We start from the raw sequence: 16,922 nt of genomic DNA on the forward strand, positions 1-16,922 counted from the left end.
TGGATGCGTGTTTGTGCAGAAATTTTACCGGGTATTTCTATAACATATGAGCCCAGCTGTCTCATTCCCAGGTTTTAATGTGTTGTTCTAGGTTGGGTAAATGTCTTTTGAGTTTATAGACAGGAGATTTATGAAACCATCTAATTGCAGTGTAGCTTTTTTAGTGCTAATAATGCTCTATATAGTGCTTATATAGAAGTTTTTACAAAATTTCATAAATCTTTCCCATGTTTTCCACTTCTTCTCAGCAAATGTTTTTCACTTGCACAAAATAGCAAGTAAAAGGGTTAGTGCACATTCACAAAGTTTTCTTTTATATTTTGCAATCATTTATGTATAAATAGTAGCAAAAGCAGAAGTACCCTTTGATCCAGCCCCTTTCACACGTCCTTGGCCGCTTTTACGGTCAAGAAACACTGATCAGAGAATCTTCCAGAAGACTTCAGGAAATGAATGGTGTTTCCTGACTGCAAAAATTGAAGGCTGCTGTGGTGCTCCCTTCCGGCTTATTCTTTTGTCTTCTGGCTTTGTGAGTGCACGAGTAACATCACAATACAGCACCACATTTAACTGTATGTGCTGATTAGGAACAAATAGGGGGAGTTTTATTAAACATGGTGTAAAGTGAAACTGGCTCAGTTGCCCCTAGCAACCAATCAGATTCCACTTTTTATTTTCCAAAGAGTCTGTGATAATTGAAAGGTGGAATCTGATTGCTTGCTAGAGGCAACTGAGCCAGTTTCACTTTACAACATGTTTGATAAATCTCCCCCATACTGTACATTTAAAGGCCCACCAGCGTCAACACCAGGCGGCACTTGCCTGGGGGCTGACACTGTCCCAGGCTGCCAAGCAGTGCGTCTGGAATTCCAGACTGCATCCGGAGCTGTCTGGAATTCAGGATACCCCGTAGGTGTCCTATATTTTTCTGCCTATTTTGGCACGTATACCCTTCAGTAAAAATCCTAAAGGGTATCCGTGCCCAATAGAACCCTTTATGCCAGGAAATCATTCACAACAGTGACCTAAACATAGTATTAACTTATAAATTTGCCATGCACGTACACTTTAAGAGGAAGAATCGTCTGTGCACACATTGTAAAAAAAAAAATATGTACATATATATATATATATACACACATTTTTTACAGTATGTGCACAGACTGACATTTTTCTATAGATTTTAATGTACCACATTTTTTAAATTCAAAATATGGCCATGTTTTCTACTTACTTTTTACTGCCGTATTTTGCTTTTATTTTACTGTGTGTATGAATATGACCTCATCCTGTAAAAACTGGGTGGCAAAAAAGCATATGGGAAAAAATAAAGTTGGGTTTGAGAAAAGGTCCACTTCACTATAAGCCTAAATATTTCAAACAAATATTGTTACTTAGCGTCATTGTTTTTTTATTTTTTTTTTATAATATTGAATTTACTTACATTTTCTTTTTTCATAACAGCAGCCATTTGACAAGAAGCGACAACAAAAAAGTAACATCAAATTGGTTGTCAACAAGCTTCTCAGAAACTGACGTAGACTCATTCTGTCAGCATGTTCAATCAATAAAGTAACTAGTAATAGCTTTACCACTAGTTTCTTAAAATCTAAATGTTACAACCAACAAAATAGAAAAACGCCATAATGGCTGCATATGAACAGCGACTTTATACACTGCGTTGATGTGGATAACTTGACCAATTAGGAATAAGGCTTTTTGGCATTGCACACTGTATATGTTTCTATGATCCTGGATGCAAAAATAAAAATGTGAGAACATAATTCCACATTCTGTCCATGGTCTATATATATGGATGGTGTACAGCGGAAAGGAGCTCAGAGCTCCCAACATCATGTTTCATTACTGTATTCTTTATTCATCATTTGTTACTGTACTGATACAGCATCTGGTGCACAGTACCACTCACCAACTGAAGATCACAGTAAACAGAATGACTCGGATCTTCACTTGGTGAGTGGTACTGTGTACCAGACACTATTTTTCTTTAAAATTTTTCATTTGACAGTTTTTGTAATTACTGAATTATTGCTAGGGTGAATTTAAAGAATTAAGCCTCATTTATCAGTGGGTGAATTTCATCAAGTGCTTGATGAATTCATTTCATTGTAAGTGGCACTAAAAATTGCTAAGTAGCTCTGAAATAATTACATTGTGAAATAAATGTATTCATCTAGCATGTATTGTCCCTAAACCATTCCAAGTCCCCAAAACCTACATAATTCTTAATTGCTATTTGTCATGTAAAGATTGATTTTCTTATACCTAACCCTTGGGTAAGGAAACTGACAGATTCTATTTAGCTTTACTGACCCATGGAATAATCAGAAAATTATTTGGCAGCATCAGAGAATACCATTCATCAAAAGTATGCTAAGGTTGAGATACATGATTAAAATGCATATATCTGGTATACGGTCACCAGGCGTCTTATAATAATATATAAATAAATGAGGTTGGCTATAAGATAGAATTTGATGTGACTGTAATAGGCAACCCTAAATGTTGATATGTCTTTTTTGTTGAATCCCTTTAAGGCCCCATTCACATGTCCGTGTCAGTTTTTACTGTCAGGAAATCCTGATCAGGAGACCTCAAATGTCATCAGGAAAGTATCAGGATTTCCTGACAGTAATCCGTTTTTACCATCAGGAAACCATCAGGAAAAACCTTCAGGATTTCCTGATGAGATGGTCTAGTATGCCAACATAAATCGGGGGGGATAGAGCGAAGCGGGCGGGCTGCACCGCACTCTGGCCGGCCAGCCCTGTAGTATCGGAGGGGGGGGGGTGGAGAGGGGCAGGCGAGAGCGGGCGGGCGGAGCGGGCTGCACCGCACTCTGGCCGGCCAGCCCTGTTGTACCGGGCACAGTGTGCGGTGCGGGTGGTCGGCCCCGTGGTGAGGTCCTGGCTCTCTACCATTCCGGAATCACGGGCACTTTCCTGATATACATCAGGAAAATGCCCGTGATTCTAGCGCTCCCATAGACTTCTATGGGGGCGTCCGTGCCGGATTTCCGGACGAAAATAGGACAGGATCTAAAAAATCCGGTCCTATTTTCCGGAACGGACACCCTTCCGGATTTTTCCGTGTCTGATGTTAGCCTATAAGTCCGGAAATCCGGACAGATTTTCCGGACGTGTGAAGGGGGCCTAACATTGTTCTTCTTACAATCTAAGATTCCTTAAGTTGACTATACATAATAAACCTTATTTGCTAAATACAATGGAAAATGCTAGAAATCTAATGCATATGGGCACAGCCCAATGGCATGTTCCGATGGATAAAAACAAAGTGGAAAAATCCACATGGTTTTTTACTGTCTGAACATGCCTACTGAGTTCATTGGAAAACACTGGGACATAAGGGGAATTCAATGGCTTACCATGTTGTTTTTTTTCCGGCTGCAGTTTCTAGGTGTATTACATAATTACAATACTTACCCTTAGCGCCATAGTTACTGTGTACAAGACTTAGAGCACTTGCTTACTGAGCCCATTACGTGGCTTGATAATCTGTTAAGGCTGCACGGACATCATTAGTGATGTCCGTGCAGCCCTTGCTTTAAAGTGGTAAAATAATAAAAATGTTCAATACTTGCCTGTCCAGGCTCCTCCGTTATCCTCCTGTCTGTTCATCACTTATCGGGCTGAACAGTGTGTCACTTCAGAGTTTGGTTCGGAAGCGTCAGTGGTGGTTGCGGCGATTGGAGAATGCAGAAACAAGGCAGCAGTAAATCGGGGAGAGTGGAGAAGAAAGTGTAATCTTTATTGTTTTCTTTACACTGTCATTCGCCATCGGCCACGCGTCACTATTACATGAGCGGTGCACAGTTGCTTGGGCTGATTGGGCAGATATTCTATTGTATTGTTTATGTGTGCAATTTGATGTGTAACACAGCCGGCAGTTTTTGGTTGGATAATGTCACCTACTGATAGGTTCCCTACTTTGTATGTTGTTTAGTGATGGGATCACTGATATAGGTTATCAAATAAGGTATTAAAGGGGTATTCCCCCCAAAATTATTTTTGCATTAATACGCTGCCCATCCGTAGCTTTCCATCTTTCCAATATAAAGTTATTATGGATTCTGCACAGTTTTGCTGTTATCCAGCTGCATTCACCCCCAGGGATTGCAGAGAATCATCAGACCTCAGTCCACTCCGACACGCTCCCTGCTCCTGGCCCCCACCCTCCGTGTCGGCATCACGTGTCCTCAGTCCCAGCACAGTGATCAGCGCAGCTGTGACTGCATCCCTCTCTAACAGCAGCCACAAGGTCACCCCCAGCCCAGAGCTCACCCCCTGTGTCCAGAGCCTCCCGGCAGCACTCACCCGCAGCACACAGCCCCCTGCCCCACAACCAACCGACCCCCCACCATCACCTATGGCATCCCTCACTCACCCGCAGCATAGCCTACGCACTCACCCGCGGCCCCCCCCACCGCGGCAAGCTCCGCCCCCCGCGATCGCCCACGGCAAGCTCCGCCCCCGCAATCGCCCGCGATTAGCTCCGCCCCCCGCAATCGCCCGAGACTAGCTCCGCCCCCCGCAATCGCCCGCGACTAGCTCCGCCCCCCACAATCGCCTGTGACTAGCTCCGCCCCCCGCAATCGCCCGCGACTAGCTCCGCCCCCCGCGACCACCCGTGGCAAGCTCCACCCCCCCCCGTGACAAGCTCCGCCCCTCACAATCGCCCGCATCATCGCCAACTCAGCTATGCTACACCGGCGTCCCCGCCAACTCAGCTCTGCTACATCGGCGTCCCCAACTCAGCTCTGCTACACCGGCGTCCCCAACTCAGCTCTGCTACACCAGCGTCCCCGCCAACTCAGCTCTGCTACACCGGCGTCTTCGCCAACTCAGCTTTGCTACTCCGGCGTCCCCGCCAACTCAGCTCTGCTACACCGGCGTCCCCAACTCAGCTCTGCTACACCAGCGTCCCCGCAAACTCAGCTCTGCTGCACCGGCGTCCCCGCCAACTCAGCTCTGCTACACCGGCGTCCCCAACTCAGCTCTGCTACACCAGCGTCCCCGCAAACTCAGCTCTGCTGCACCGGCGTCCCCGCAAACTCAGCTCTGCTGCACCGGCGTCCCCGCAAACTCAGCTCTGCTGAACCGGCGTCCCCGCCAACTCAGCTCTGCTACACCGGCGTCCCCAACTCAGCTCTGCTACACCGGCGTCCCCGCCAACTCAGCTCTGCTACACCGGCGTCCCCGCAAACTCAGCTCTGCTGCACCGGCGTCCCCGCAAACTCAGCTCTGCTGAACCGGCGTCCCCGCCAACTCAGCTCTGCTACACCGGCGTCCCCAACTCAGCTCTGCTACACCGGCGTCCCCGCCAACTCAGCTCTGCTACACCGGAGTCCCCGCCAACTCAGCTCTGCTACACCGGAGTCCCCGCCAACTCAGCTCTGCTACACCGGCGTCCCCGCCAACTCAGCTCTGCTACACCGGCGTCCCCGCCAACTCAGCTCTGCTACACCGGCGTCCCCGCCAACTCAGCTCTGCTACACCGGCATCCCCAACTCAGCTCTGCTACACTGGCATCCCCAACTCAGCTCTGCTACACCGGCGTCCCCGCAAACTCAGCTCTGCTACATCGGTGTCCCCGCCAACTCAGCTCTGCTACACCGGCGTCCCCGCCAACTCAGCTCTGCTACACCGTCACCGCCAATGCAGCTCTGCTACGACTTCATCGCCAACGCAGCTCTGCTACACAGTCACTTCCAACTCAGCTCTGCTACACTGGCACAGCCATCTCAGTTCTGCTACACTGTCATCATCTCCTTCATTGTCTCATCTCTGCTACTTCACCATCATCAGGCAGAAGCATTGCATGATGGGAAATGTAGTTTCCTATCTTGGATATAGACCATGTTTTAGAAAAAGTTGTAACTCAGGAACGGCAGCAGCTAGAAAGATGGGAGACGGCTCAAAATACTCAGGGGGACTTGGTGAGTAAGACCAGCTAGGTTTGGGAGCATTTCATTTTTTTAGCTCTTGGGGGGAATACCCCTTTAAGTGAGTACATCAGGAAGTGGCATGCTATTTTATGTATTTGAATTTCTTAAATTTGATGAAGAAACTGGCGCAGATCGTTGATATTAATTTTATTTCACAATGAATTCTTGTAGTCACATTTGAGAAGAGCTTAATAAACGTATGATTGTTCTAAGACATTCTCCCGTCTTTCCTTTACATCTTCAGCTTGTCATCCATCTTGTCGTGTCTGCCTGGGACCAGAAGACTCCCACTGCGCACAGTGCACAAATCCAGAGCATTCACTACAGGCAGTTCAAGAGTACAGAGGGAAGCCTTATGGAAGCTGTGTGTCTCAGTGCAGGAAACGTTTTTATGTGGACGCTACAGGAATATGTCAGGGTAAGTAAAGCAAAAGGTCTGATTAGAAACATGCGAAGTAGCTGCTAAAGGCTGCATAAAAAACAATGCTGAGTTTGTCAATATTAAACTGCAAGCAAGTCATTGGAATGCGCTTTGATGTGTTTTTTTAATTGCAGCTGTAGAAATACAATTGAAAAAAACAATACAACTAATAAAACAGAATCAAAGATTTTTACTTTTTTTTAATATTTTCCTTTTTTATCATAATTCATAATTTACATACTAAAATCCCCACCAAACAAAACAAGATTGTTACTTTAGGTGACGTTGCGGCACTCACTTGAAATTCATAGAAATCTTTATTAATCGCTGGAAGGCATACAAAGTAACCACATGTGCTCAAATCGGTTACATGGCAGATACAGGTACAGTCCACTTAAAGCGACGGCCGTTTCACGGTCATACGCATCAACAGGCTTAGTGGTACGTCATAACGTTCTTACGTACTCATTATATAGTCTAAGACGTGAACGCTATTGCCAGAATCTTGTGACCATTTAAAGTGACATACACCATTAAAATAATTACAAATATAAAAACATTTTAACTGAATGCAAATTTTAAAAACACACTAAGATCGTTACGGTCATTAAGACCCAATGAACCAAGTGCATCGGTCTGGATAATCCATCGAGCCTCTCTCTGTAGTAAAATTCGCTGGCGATTCCCCCCTCGTCTGGGTAATTCTACTTGTTCCAGACCTGCAAAGCGCAAGACATCCGCATTAGCATTGTGAGCGCTGTTAACATGTTCTATTAACCTCGGAGATCCTACTCCTGTTTGGATGGATCTACGGTGTTCCCTGAATCTAACATATAGACACCTGATGGTCTTTCCAATATAGAACATGCCACATGGGCACATGATCACATATACGACATATGTACTTCTACATGTCATAAATTGCTTTATTGTATGTTCATGTCCCCCTATCCTGATAAAGTGAGTTCGTACAACATCTTAATGAATATAACTCCATGAATATGTACTTTACGTATAAGGTGGGAGGTTTAACTCTGGAATTTCTAGATGTTAAGGTGTTGGTGGAAAATGACGTACTTATCACTGAAGGTTACTGAAAACCCACTGCCACCATTGCCTTACTCCATTACCAGAGTTTCCACCCCAATCATGTTAAGAAAGCAGTCCCATTTGGTCAGTACATGCGTTTAAAAAGAGTTAATAAACAACATGATACCTATATAAAGCAAGTTGATGATTTGGATAAGAGACTTAGACAAAGGGGATACCCTTGGAGCGTTTTAAAAGATACAAGAAAAAAAGCCAATGATTCCAATGTGAATGTAGCCGTAAAAAATAACGACAGAAGACTCAATTTTTCTTTTAAGCATTCAAACATGGATACTAAAATAAAAACGGCCATAAATAGACATTGGTATTTAATTGATTCAGACCAGGATTTAAGAGACATTGCCATTCGGAAGCCTCTCCTCTCATACCGTAGGGGTATTACACTAGCAGACAATCTGACAAGTAGTGCGGTACAATCCGCATCCCCTAACTGGTTAAAGAGGGTGGCCCCAAATGGTAATCACAAGTGCGGACATTGTAACTTTTGTTGTTATAATATGTGCTCCAAATTTATCAGGATAGGGGGACATGAACATACAATAAAGCAATTTATGACATGTAGAAGTACATATGTCGTATATGTGATCATGTGCCCATGTGGCATGTTTTATATTGGAAAGACCATCAGGTGTCTATATGTTAGATTCAGGGAACACCGTAGATCCATCCGAACAGGAGTAGGATCTCCGAGGTTAATAGAACATGTTAACAGCGCTCACAATGGTAATGTGGATGTCTTGCGCTTTGCAGGTCTGGAACAGGTAGAATTACCCAGACGAGGGGGGAATCGCCAGCGAATTTTACTACAGAGAGAGGCTCGCTGGATTATCCAGACTGATGCACTTGGTTCATTGGGTCTTAATGACCGTAACGATCTTAGTGTTTTTATAATTTGCATTCAGTTAAAATGTTTTTATATTTGTAATTATTTTAATGGTGTATGTCACTTTAAATGGTTACAAGATTCTGGCAATAGTGTTCACGTCTTAGACTATATAATGAGTACGAAAGAACGTTATGACGTACCACTAAGCCTGTTGATGCGTATGACCGCGAAACGGGCGTCACTTTAAGTGGAGTGTACCTGTATCTGCCATGTAACCGATTTGAGCACATGTGGTTACTTTGTATGCCTTCCAGCGATTAATAAAGATTTCTATGAATTTCAAGTGAGTGCCGCAACGTCATCTTTCTCCATTGCTATGTATTGGACTCTACATTGTGGATTGCAGAGCACCACGCTAAGCTGAACGCTGGAGCAGACTGACCAAAAGGGTGAGCCACAGAAGCAGTTCATTTTATACGGAATGTATATGTGTTTATGGGAGTAGTGCCAAGTGAACTCTCTTGAACTATTTAAGATTGTTACTTTGGTTTGCTTCTGCCAAACATGTTTGCTTCTGTAATCACGTAGAAAAATAATAATGTGCAACTAAAAAGTCACATTTCGGCTATGTTCCCATAACAACTTATTTGGCCATTTTGGCCACAGTGTTTTTTTTTTTGGGACAGCCATCAATTTGGCACCAAAATGACAGACGTTAAAAAAAAAAACGACTGTCAAACGGCCAAAAAAAAGTTGTTGTGGGAACATAGCCTAACTGTTATATTTCCATGTATGTTTTAGTGCTTCCCCAGAAAGTTCTCTGTAGTAATCTCAAATGCAGTTAAAAAGAGAGAACATATAATTCCCTTAATCAAAGCATGTTCCATAGTCCAAGTTTTAAAGGAAATCTGTCAGCTGTAATTCATGGTCCGTAAATATGGATGGTGGGGGATGGAATGGATTATTGGATTGTGCATCATGTATCATTATGATGCCGGGAACTCCAAAACAGCCGCATAGCTGTGTCAGTACCGTTCCACAAACATTTAAACTGTTTCAGAGCTCCCAGCATCATAATGATATGTAATGCAGTGAGTTCCGATAATCCATTCCATTGCACACCATCCGTATATACCTATTGTGCGAAGAATGTGGGAATAAGGCCTTAGATGTTTTTGCCTCAAAAAACATTAAGCATAGAGTAAATGTGGGAAAAGTCCTGTGCACCGCTTTTTTGGATAAAATTCTTGGAGTGACACATTGCAAAGAGGCATCACATTTGCTAATGAAACATTTTAGGGTCAAATATTAATTTAAATCAAAACAGAAAGGTAAAACAATGAATTATAGATGTCCATCATAAGTTTATATAGATAGGTATTTTTTTTGAATGCATGGTTACTTACAATATAGTAAATCATCTTCTTCATGTCAGATAAAAAAAAAAAAGAAAAAAGAATACTCCTGGAATTCTCCATCCACATTATTCTGTCTAGAATGTTTGCTGAAGAGGAATTTGAATTGATTCTTGTCATAAATAGATGATGCGATATGCTTGTATTCTCTGTTCAAAGCCTTAGGCAGTAATAAGATTCAATCATTTGATCAGTAAAGGGCACACCATCTCTCAGACAATTTGCCTGTAGCAGAAAATGCTTTAGTGTAAGCTTCAATTTCCATATTGTATATTACAGACAAAATAAAAATAACTTCAGCGAGACAACAAATAAATATAGGATGAACCAAGTGTTGGACAATTATTTTTTATGTATACTGTATATACTTTTCATTTTTTGTATGGGGGAAAAAAGAGACATGTGGCCTTGTGGCTATTACCTAATTTCTATATTAGCCTTTCTCCAGTTGTATAATAAATGGTAGTTGTATTCTTGACTGTCATTGACACAAGGGTCAAGGGTGACTGGATGTCCAAACTTTCTCCTGTTGTATATGAAATAGGTTATATAATAAATAGTAGTTGTGTTCTTGACTTTCATTGACACATGGGTCAAGGGTGACTGGATGTCCAAAAAGCTTTGCATTCCTTCCATCATGACTGACAACCATAATATCCTATTTGTGTAGGTGGTCTTCTCTGGAGAAGAAACTACTGTTTTGTTAGGAGAATTGTTACATTGTGCTATATGTGGCGTAGTGCATGACCTCTACTTTTATTGTTCTTTAAATCTATGAGTTGTGCACCACCCCCTAGGACCCAGGCATAACACAATGTCCCAGATTTACCAATCTTTGGCAACGATCAAATGACAAACGAAAATTTCTTCCCATGTCATTGATCGTTTCTTTTGAACTGACTTCAAAATTATTGCTAATCATTCGCTTGTCACTTGTCGTTTGCTAAATAAGTGCTTACGTGATTTATCTGTACATGTGAAAGGCCCCTAAAGGCCCTATCACAGTGAACGATTATCCTCCTTACTTTGACGATTACTGACTGTTTAGGCCGATAATTGTTTAGTGTAATAGCGCATGTTGAAAGATAACTATTTTTTTTGCGACGGTCTGCAGCATGCCGGTCAGCGCCCAATGATTATAGGTCAAAAGCTAAATCAATGGTCAGCCGATGATCATTGTCTCTATTACCCGGAGCAATAATCGTCCAGATCGGGCCAATTATCGTTCCATGTAATAGGGCCCTTACACAGTCAGCAGGTATGAATGTTTTACATTGAGGGTGTGTATGCCTAATACCCCTTGACTGTACAATTTCTCTCATCCCCTGATCTACCTTTTTACAAGTTCACGCCCATCTAACTGTTAACTAAATTGCTGGAGAAACTATACACCCATATATCTCTGTATATAATCAAGGCATATTATGCTATTTAATCATAGCAACATCTGATATTTGAGATTGACTACAGGTCCACTCTAAAGAGGCATTCACCTGTTCCTTGCATGGTCCTCAATTATGGACAATGTGCTACAGTACAGATTTCAGAATTCTTGGCATCATCATGAATGATGATGCTGGGACCTCTGAATTCTGTTCTGTAGCACATCGTCTGTAATTACGGAGTGTGTGAATGCCCCCTAAGACTTTGTTATTATTCTTTATAATAAATATAAAAATCACAATCCACATTTTGTTTCCATTAAGTTTAAACTGGGTGCTTATACGTGTCATTTTAGGCTGAGGAAGGACTGACTGTATTGTCATCAGATTACTACTTACTAATAGACGTGCTTCATGGTGACTATTTCATCTAATCTCTATCTCTAGTTAAATAAAAAAGTCTTGAAATATTCATACATGTTTGTGAGCTTGCACTTTTATGAGCAGCTTTTATGACTTTAGATTTAGTGGCTCGATAATGAGTCACATTTGCTAAGTTTGCATTGTTTTGCACCAGACAGAGTTTTATAGATGCGGGCTGGTTCATGCCCGGGCAGTTTAATGAATACACTGTATGAACAGCACTAAAGAGCGAATGTCGAAATCTATCAACCTTGACAAAATACAGATTTGGTATACAGTAAAAATGGTGGGATGGGAATGATAGGTCGATGACAACACACTCTGTACCATAATTTTTTACTTGGCAAGATAATTACACCCTGAATGCCTCATTTGACTTCAGTGCACAGGAATGAAAAGATGGTGAAAAGCCATAAAACTCCTGAACTGTATATAGGGACACATCTGTGGATGTCTCTTCCAAAATGGCAAATGAGTCTTTATGTATGTTTATAATATTAGCATTTTGATTAATTGCAACTAGCTTGTAGAGCAGTAACAGTGATGCCACAGAAAGGAACATTTACAGTGATGCAAGAAATGGTACACCAGCATATGCTTTACAGTGATATATATAAAACATTGATGTACTGTCCTGCAAGTAATCCTAGCAAGTGAGGATTCAATGACTATTATAAATAGGTTTGAAAGTAGGTATATCATGCCCTGTAATATTAGCAGTAAAATCCTGAAATACGGGAAACGCATCGGCAGGGCAGTGGTTTAATCATTGCAAGCTATTTGATTAATGCTATCTTAAATCACAAGAGATAGTTAGGTTTGAGGGCTCCCGACATTCATCCTTTGGGATGCCTGTGTACCTCATAAGTGTGAAGGTTTGTCTGGTCTGAGAATGTTAGTACATAAGATCTATTGATTTCTCACATTTCGCTACTTCACGCAAGAAGAATGAAAACACCTATACATTTTCTCCCTCAGTTTGTTCTGATTAGTAAGTTAAAAGAAGGACTCCAGCGATTTTTTTTATTTATTTATTTAAATCAACTGATATTCAGTCTTCAGCTGCTGTATGTCGCGCAGGAAGTGGTGTATTTGTTTTGGTTTGATACACTGCTCTCTGCTGCCACCTCTGTCCATGAAAGGAACTGCCCAGAGCAGGAGAGGTTTTCTGTGGGAAATTGCTACTGAACTGGACAGTTCCTGACATGGACAAAGGTGTCAGCAGAGAGCAGACTGGAAGGAATACGCCACTTCCTGCAGGATATAAAGTAGCTGATAAGACTGGAGAGTTTTAAATAGAAGTAATTTACAAGTCTATATAACTTTCTGATAACAAAAAATTGTCAGACCACCACTTTAACAAGAATTGTCAGTAGTTGGCCAGTACACTAAGCTCTGCCAATTTGTCTGACCTTTGACAGATTGTTATTATGTAAGAGGTGCACCTTTTAATGCATACCTTCTTTACAGAATGCCACTCCACATGTGAGAGTTGTCTTGGAAAGGACCATTTAAATTGCACAGCCTGCACTGCTCCCAATGTTCTGCACTATGGGGCATGTTTGCCACAATGCCCTGAAGGATTTTTTGGCAAAGACACAACTTGTCAAGGTGAGCAAATTTAATGTTATAAATAGGTTAAAAGGAACCCGTTACCAGAGATTCTGCAGCGTCTTTTGTTACAGCTCTGGGATGTGCAGTTCCTTTGTTATTCTTACTAAAATGTATGACGCCTACACACTGAGACTGTCATCTCCAATTGGATAGTGTCAAGACAGTGTAGGACACCTCCCCAGTTTGTAACACCCAGTTGGTTATTTAGTCATATATTCTTAGTAAGAATGACAGTGAGCATGCCTGGCCCGTTTTAGTTTGTCTTACCCAGGGGCAGCAGGTCATAACAATGCAGCCACATGGGAGATTATTAAGTCTATATCTCTCATACGCTACAGTTTTAGAAACAATTACACATTTGAAATATGTTTAATTGCACATAGTGCATCAGTTTAGCCCCAGTTTTCTTAATGACAACACTTGTTTCCCCATGCATGCACATAACCACACCCCTTGCACAGTTTCAACATATGTGAAAACACACCCTAATAAAGGGACTGAATATATTTTGAGTGCTGGATCAATGAAAATGACATCAATGAAACTTAAAGAACATTTTAGGTATCAATTTAGGCATATATTCTAAATTATAGTTCTAAATACTTGATGTTTTCCTTGCTCAAAGTACATATTTCCTGTTATTCTGTTTTAGCTTGCCATCCATCCTGCAAAGAGTGCAACGGGCCTTCTGATGCACATTGTCTGACATGTCACCCTCATGCAACTCTTACTGCTGGAATGTGTAAGACTTCATGCCCTGACGGACAATATCTAAATTTAGTGGGCTATTGTGTTGGTAAGTGGGTTTTTTTTGTACAGCTATTGTTTAGTGACAGCACACTTGCATATGTGTTTTTGTGTCTGTATTGCAAATGCTACATATTAAACAGAAAGTATATATAATGAAAGAGAGAGAAAGAAAGGAAGTAACACTGGAATGTTATATAAACTACAGTCTCTGTGGGGGAAAGAACGGAACCGGATTATGTAGCATGTCCGGGACTAAAAACTTGGAGAGCAACACTGTATCTATCTATTGCAGGATCTTGCTTTGGTTTAAGAGCTCCCTGTAATGGGTGGGAGGGAGGGGCATGGTCTGCATAGTGTGGTCTGCAACACTGTTCTCTGACCCAGGAAGTATCCCTTACCTTCTAAATCATGGCAGATCTACTTCAGGCTGGGGCTTGCATCAGAGGACAGGACTGTGGAGGTAATCTCTCCCTGGACAGAGAGTTCTGCATTTATGTGCCCACATATACCCTGCTCACCCCTTCATGCTCCCTGCAGTCTCTGTCAGCCCTTGTGTTTCCCATCCTCTCCATTCCTACTATAATGTGCCTGCACTTACACTCAGCTATGCACACTGCTGCTATAATGTGCCTGCACTTACACTCAGCTATACACACTGCAGCTACTATAATGTGCCTGCATTCACACTCAGCTATACACACTGCTGCTATAATATGCCTGCACTTACACAGAAGTTTCTGTCACTGTCCTCCTGCACAGCTCTGCTCTGTGATTCTCACTTTCTGATTGGTCCTTGCTGAACACGGACCCCTTCTCTATTTCAGTCATGTGACCACACAGACCTCTGACAGCAGCCATACTTCTCTATTCTAGCCTGTTGTACTACGCTACGGCATTATGGGGATCTACAGTTCCTCCCTGTATCTACAAACTGCGGCTATTTTTCAGCTTTATGCACTTACTATACATTATACTCCACACGCTGATTGCTATACTGTACAGTAACTTATAATATGACATATTCAGCTGTTTCTAGATGTTTATTTCCCTTGTTTTACACGTTATTCAGAATAATACATCATTATTTTTGGGGTGTGGAACCAATTGTCTGCATTTCGATGATTTCTTATTGGAAAACTTGCTTTGGTTTAAGAGTGATTTGGATTACAAGCGCAATCCCAGAATGAATTATGCTCATAATCCAAGGCACCACTGTATGTGTGTGTGTGTGTGTGTATGTGTGTGTATATATGTTTATATATATATGTGTGTCTCAGGATCTTTTTGGAGCGGAGTGCATCATAGTGCATTTGGTAGTGACCAAACAGTATATGGTATACAATTAAACCATCATCAGATGCTTGTGCAAACAATCAGTGTGGTATAAACAATTTAGCGTCAGAAATCACAGTGTATATAAGCATTCCAATATAAAAATTGTATAGACCTACAATAATTTTAAAATCAAATATAATATTTAAATGACAATATAAATAAATATTGTCAGTATGGAGATCGTGCAAACATGGTGTTCTCCAACACAGAGCACGTATAAAAGCTGCATGGCTGATCGGAGATAGATAGATAGGAGATAGACAGATAGATAGGCAGGAATATAATAGAATCAGGGATTTGAGTTTTAGGGAAATGATGAAATGAACAAGTTGCTTACCCTACTGGACCAATCGTCTTTGATGTTACTTGTATCTGAAGGGGAAGCAGCTGTCAGCGACAGTAAAGCATGTTACGTTGTTTGTGGAATGGAATTTGCTGGACATTTGTAAAATGTTTTGGTGTATGTACCTAAGGTTGATAGAGGCCCATTAGATGGAAGTGCTATTGTGTGTGTATATATATATATATATATATATATATATATATATATATATATATACACTGTTGTGCCTGAAAGTTTACATACTCCGGCAGAATTTTTACTTTCTTGTTCTTTGTTCAGAGAATATGAATGATAAGACAAAATCTTTTTTTCCCACTCATGGTTAGTGGTTGGGTGAAGCCATTTATTTTAAAGTGACACTGTCACCTCCTTTTTGCATTCTGACATCTCTACACAGGTGTAAAGGGTAAATTTAGCGGTTTTCATACCTTCTTTTATATCATACGTCATGGTGCTTGTTCAAGTAAAAAGTCATCCTTTATCAACTGCAGATTGTGTTTAGTAGGCGGGGCCTCGTGGCAGTAGCGCCACTTAGCCCCGCCCACAACACCACAGTTTGCCCCACCCCCTCGCCGGCCATTGGGACAGACTGGCCGAAAGGTCTAGACCCCACCCCCTTTACGTTGGCCAACCAATGGGCTTCAAGGGGGCGGGGCTAAGTGGTGCTAATGTCGCTAGGCCACGCCCACTTAATACAATCTGCAGTTGATAAAAGGGCACTTTGACGTATGATATGAAATAAGGTATGAAAAACGCTAAATTTACCCTTTACACCTTTGTAGAGATGTCAGAATGCACAAAGGGGGTGACAGTGTCACTTAAAATCTTAATGCAAAAGGACGCTGGTTGACCTCAGGGAGATCAACCAAAACACTGCAGAGACACCATCACGTGTCTCAACGTCAGTGTATTCTAGAAGATTGCCCCCTGGGAAATCAAATATGCAAAAGAACACTGCAGAGACACCATCACATGTCTCGACGTCAGTGAACTAGCCAGACCTTCCCTCCGGGAAGGAACAACCAAGCCAAAGGTGTTCTCCAGTCAAGGAAACCACCTCAGCAAGACATCCATCCACAGACAGCTGTTTCGGGGTTTTTGCCCCTCATCAGTGTGGAGTAGGTTTCTGGCTAGTGGGAGCAATGACTAGTAAGTGCATGCAAAAGGACGCTGGTTGACCTCAGGGAGATCAACCAAAACACCGCAGAGACACCATCACGTGTCTCAACGTCAGTGTATTCTAGAACATTGCCCCCTGGGAAATCAAATATGCAAAAGAACACTGCAGAGACACCATCACATGTCTTGACGTCAGTG

At 41.9% G+C, this 16,922-nt stretch overlaps 1 protein-coding gene across 2 annotated transcripts in view; it reads left to right on the forward strand.

Moving 5' to 3' along the window:
- Positions 1–16,922, forward strand: part of FRAS1 (Fraser extracellular matrix complex subunit 1) — a 352,271-nt gene that overhangs the window by 185,224 nt on the left and 150,125 nt on the right. For both annotated transcript variants that reach the window (XM_069978024.1, XM_069978025.1), the window contains 3 exons: positions 6,231–6,404; positions 13,034–13,174; positions 13,830–13,973. In XM_069978024.1, coding sequence (XP_069834125.1) covers positions 6,231–6,404; positions 13,034–13,174; positions 13,830–13,973 — 459 coding nt within the window. The remainder of the gene's footprint in view (positions 1–6,230; positions 6,405–13,033; positions 13,175–13,829; positions 13,974–16,922) is intronic.

The sequence above is a fragment of the Dendropsophus ebraccatus genome, chromosome 7, assembly GCF_027789765.1.
Source record: "Dendropsophus ebraccatus isolate aDenEbr1 chromosome 7, aDenEbr1.pat, whole genome shotgun sequence".
NCBI lineage: Eukaryota > Metazoa > Chordata > Amphibia > Anura > Hylidae > Dendropsophus > Dendropsophus ebraccatus.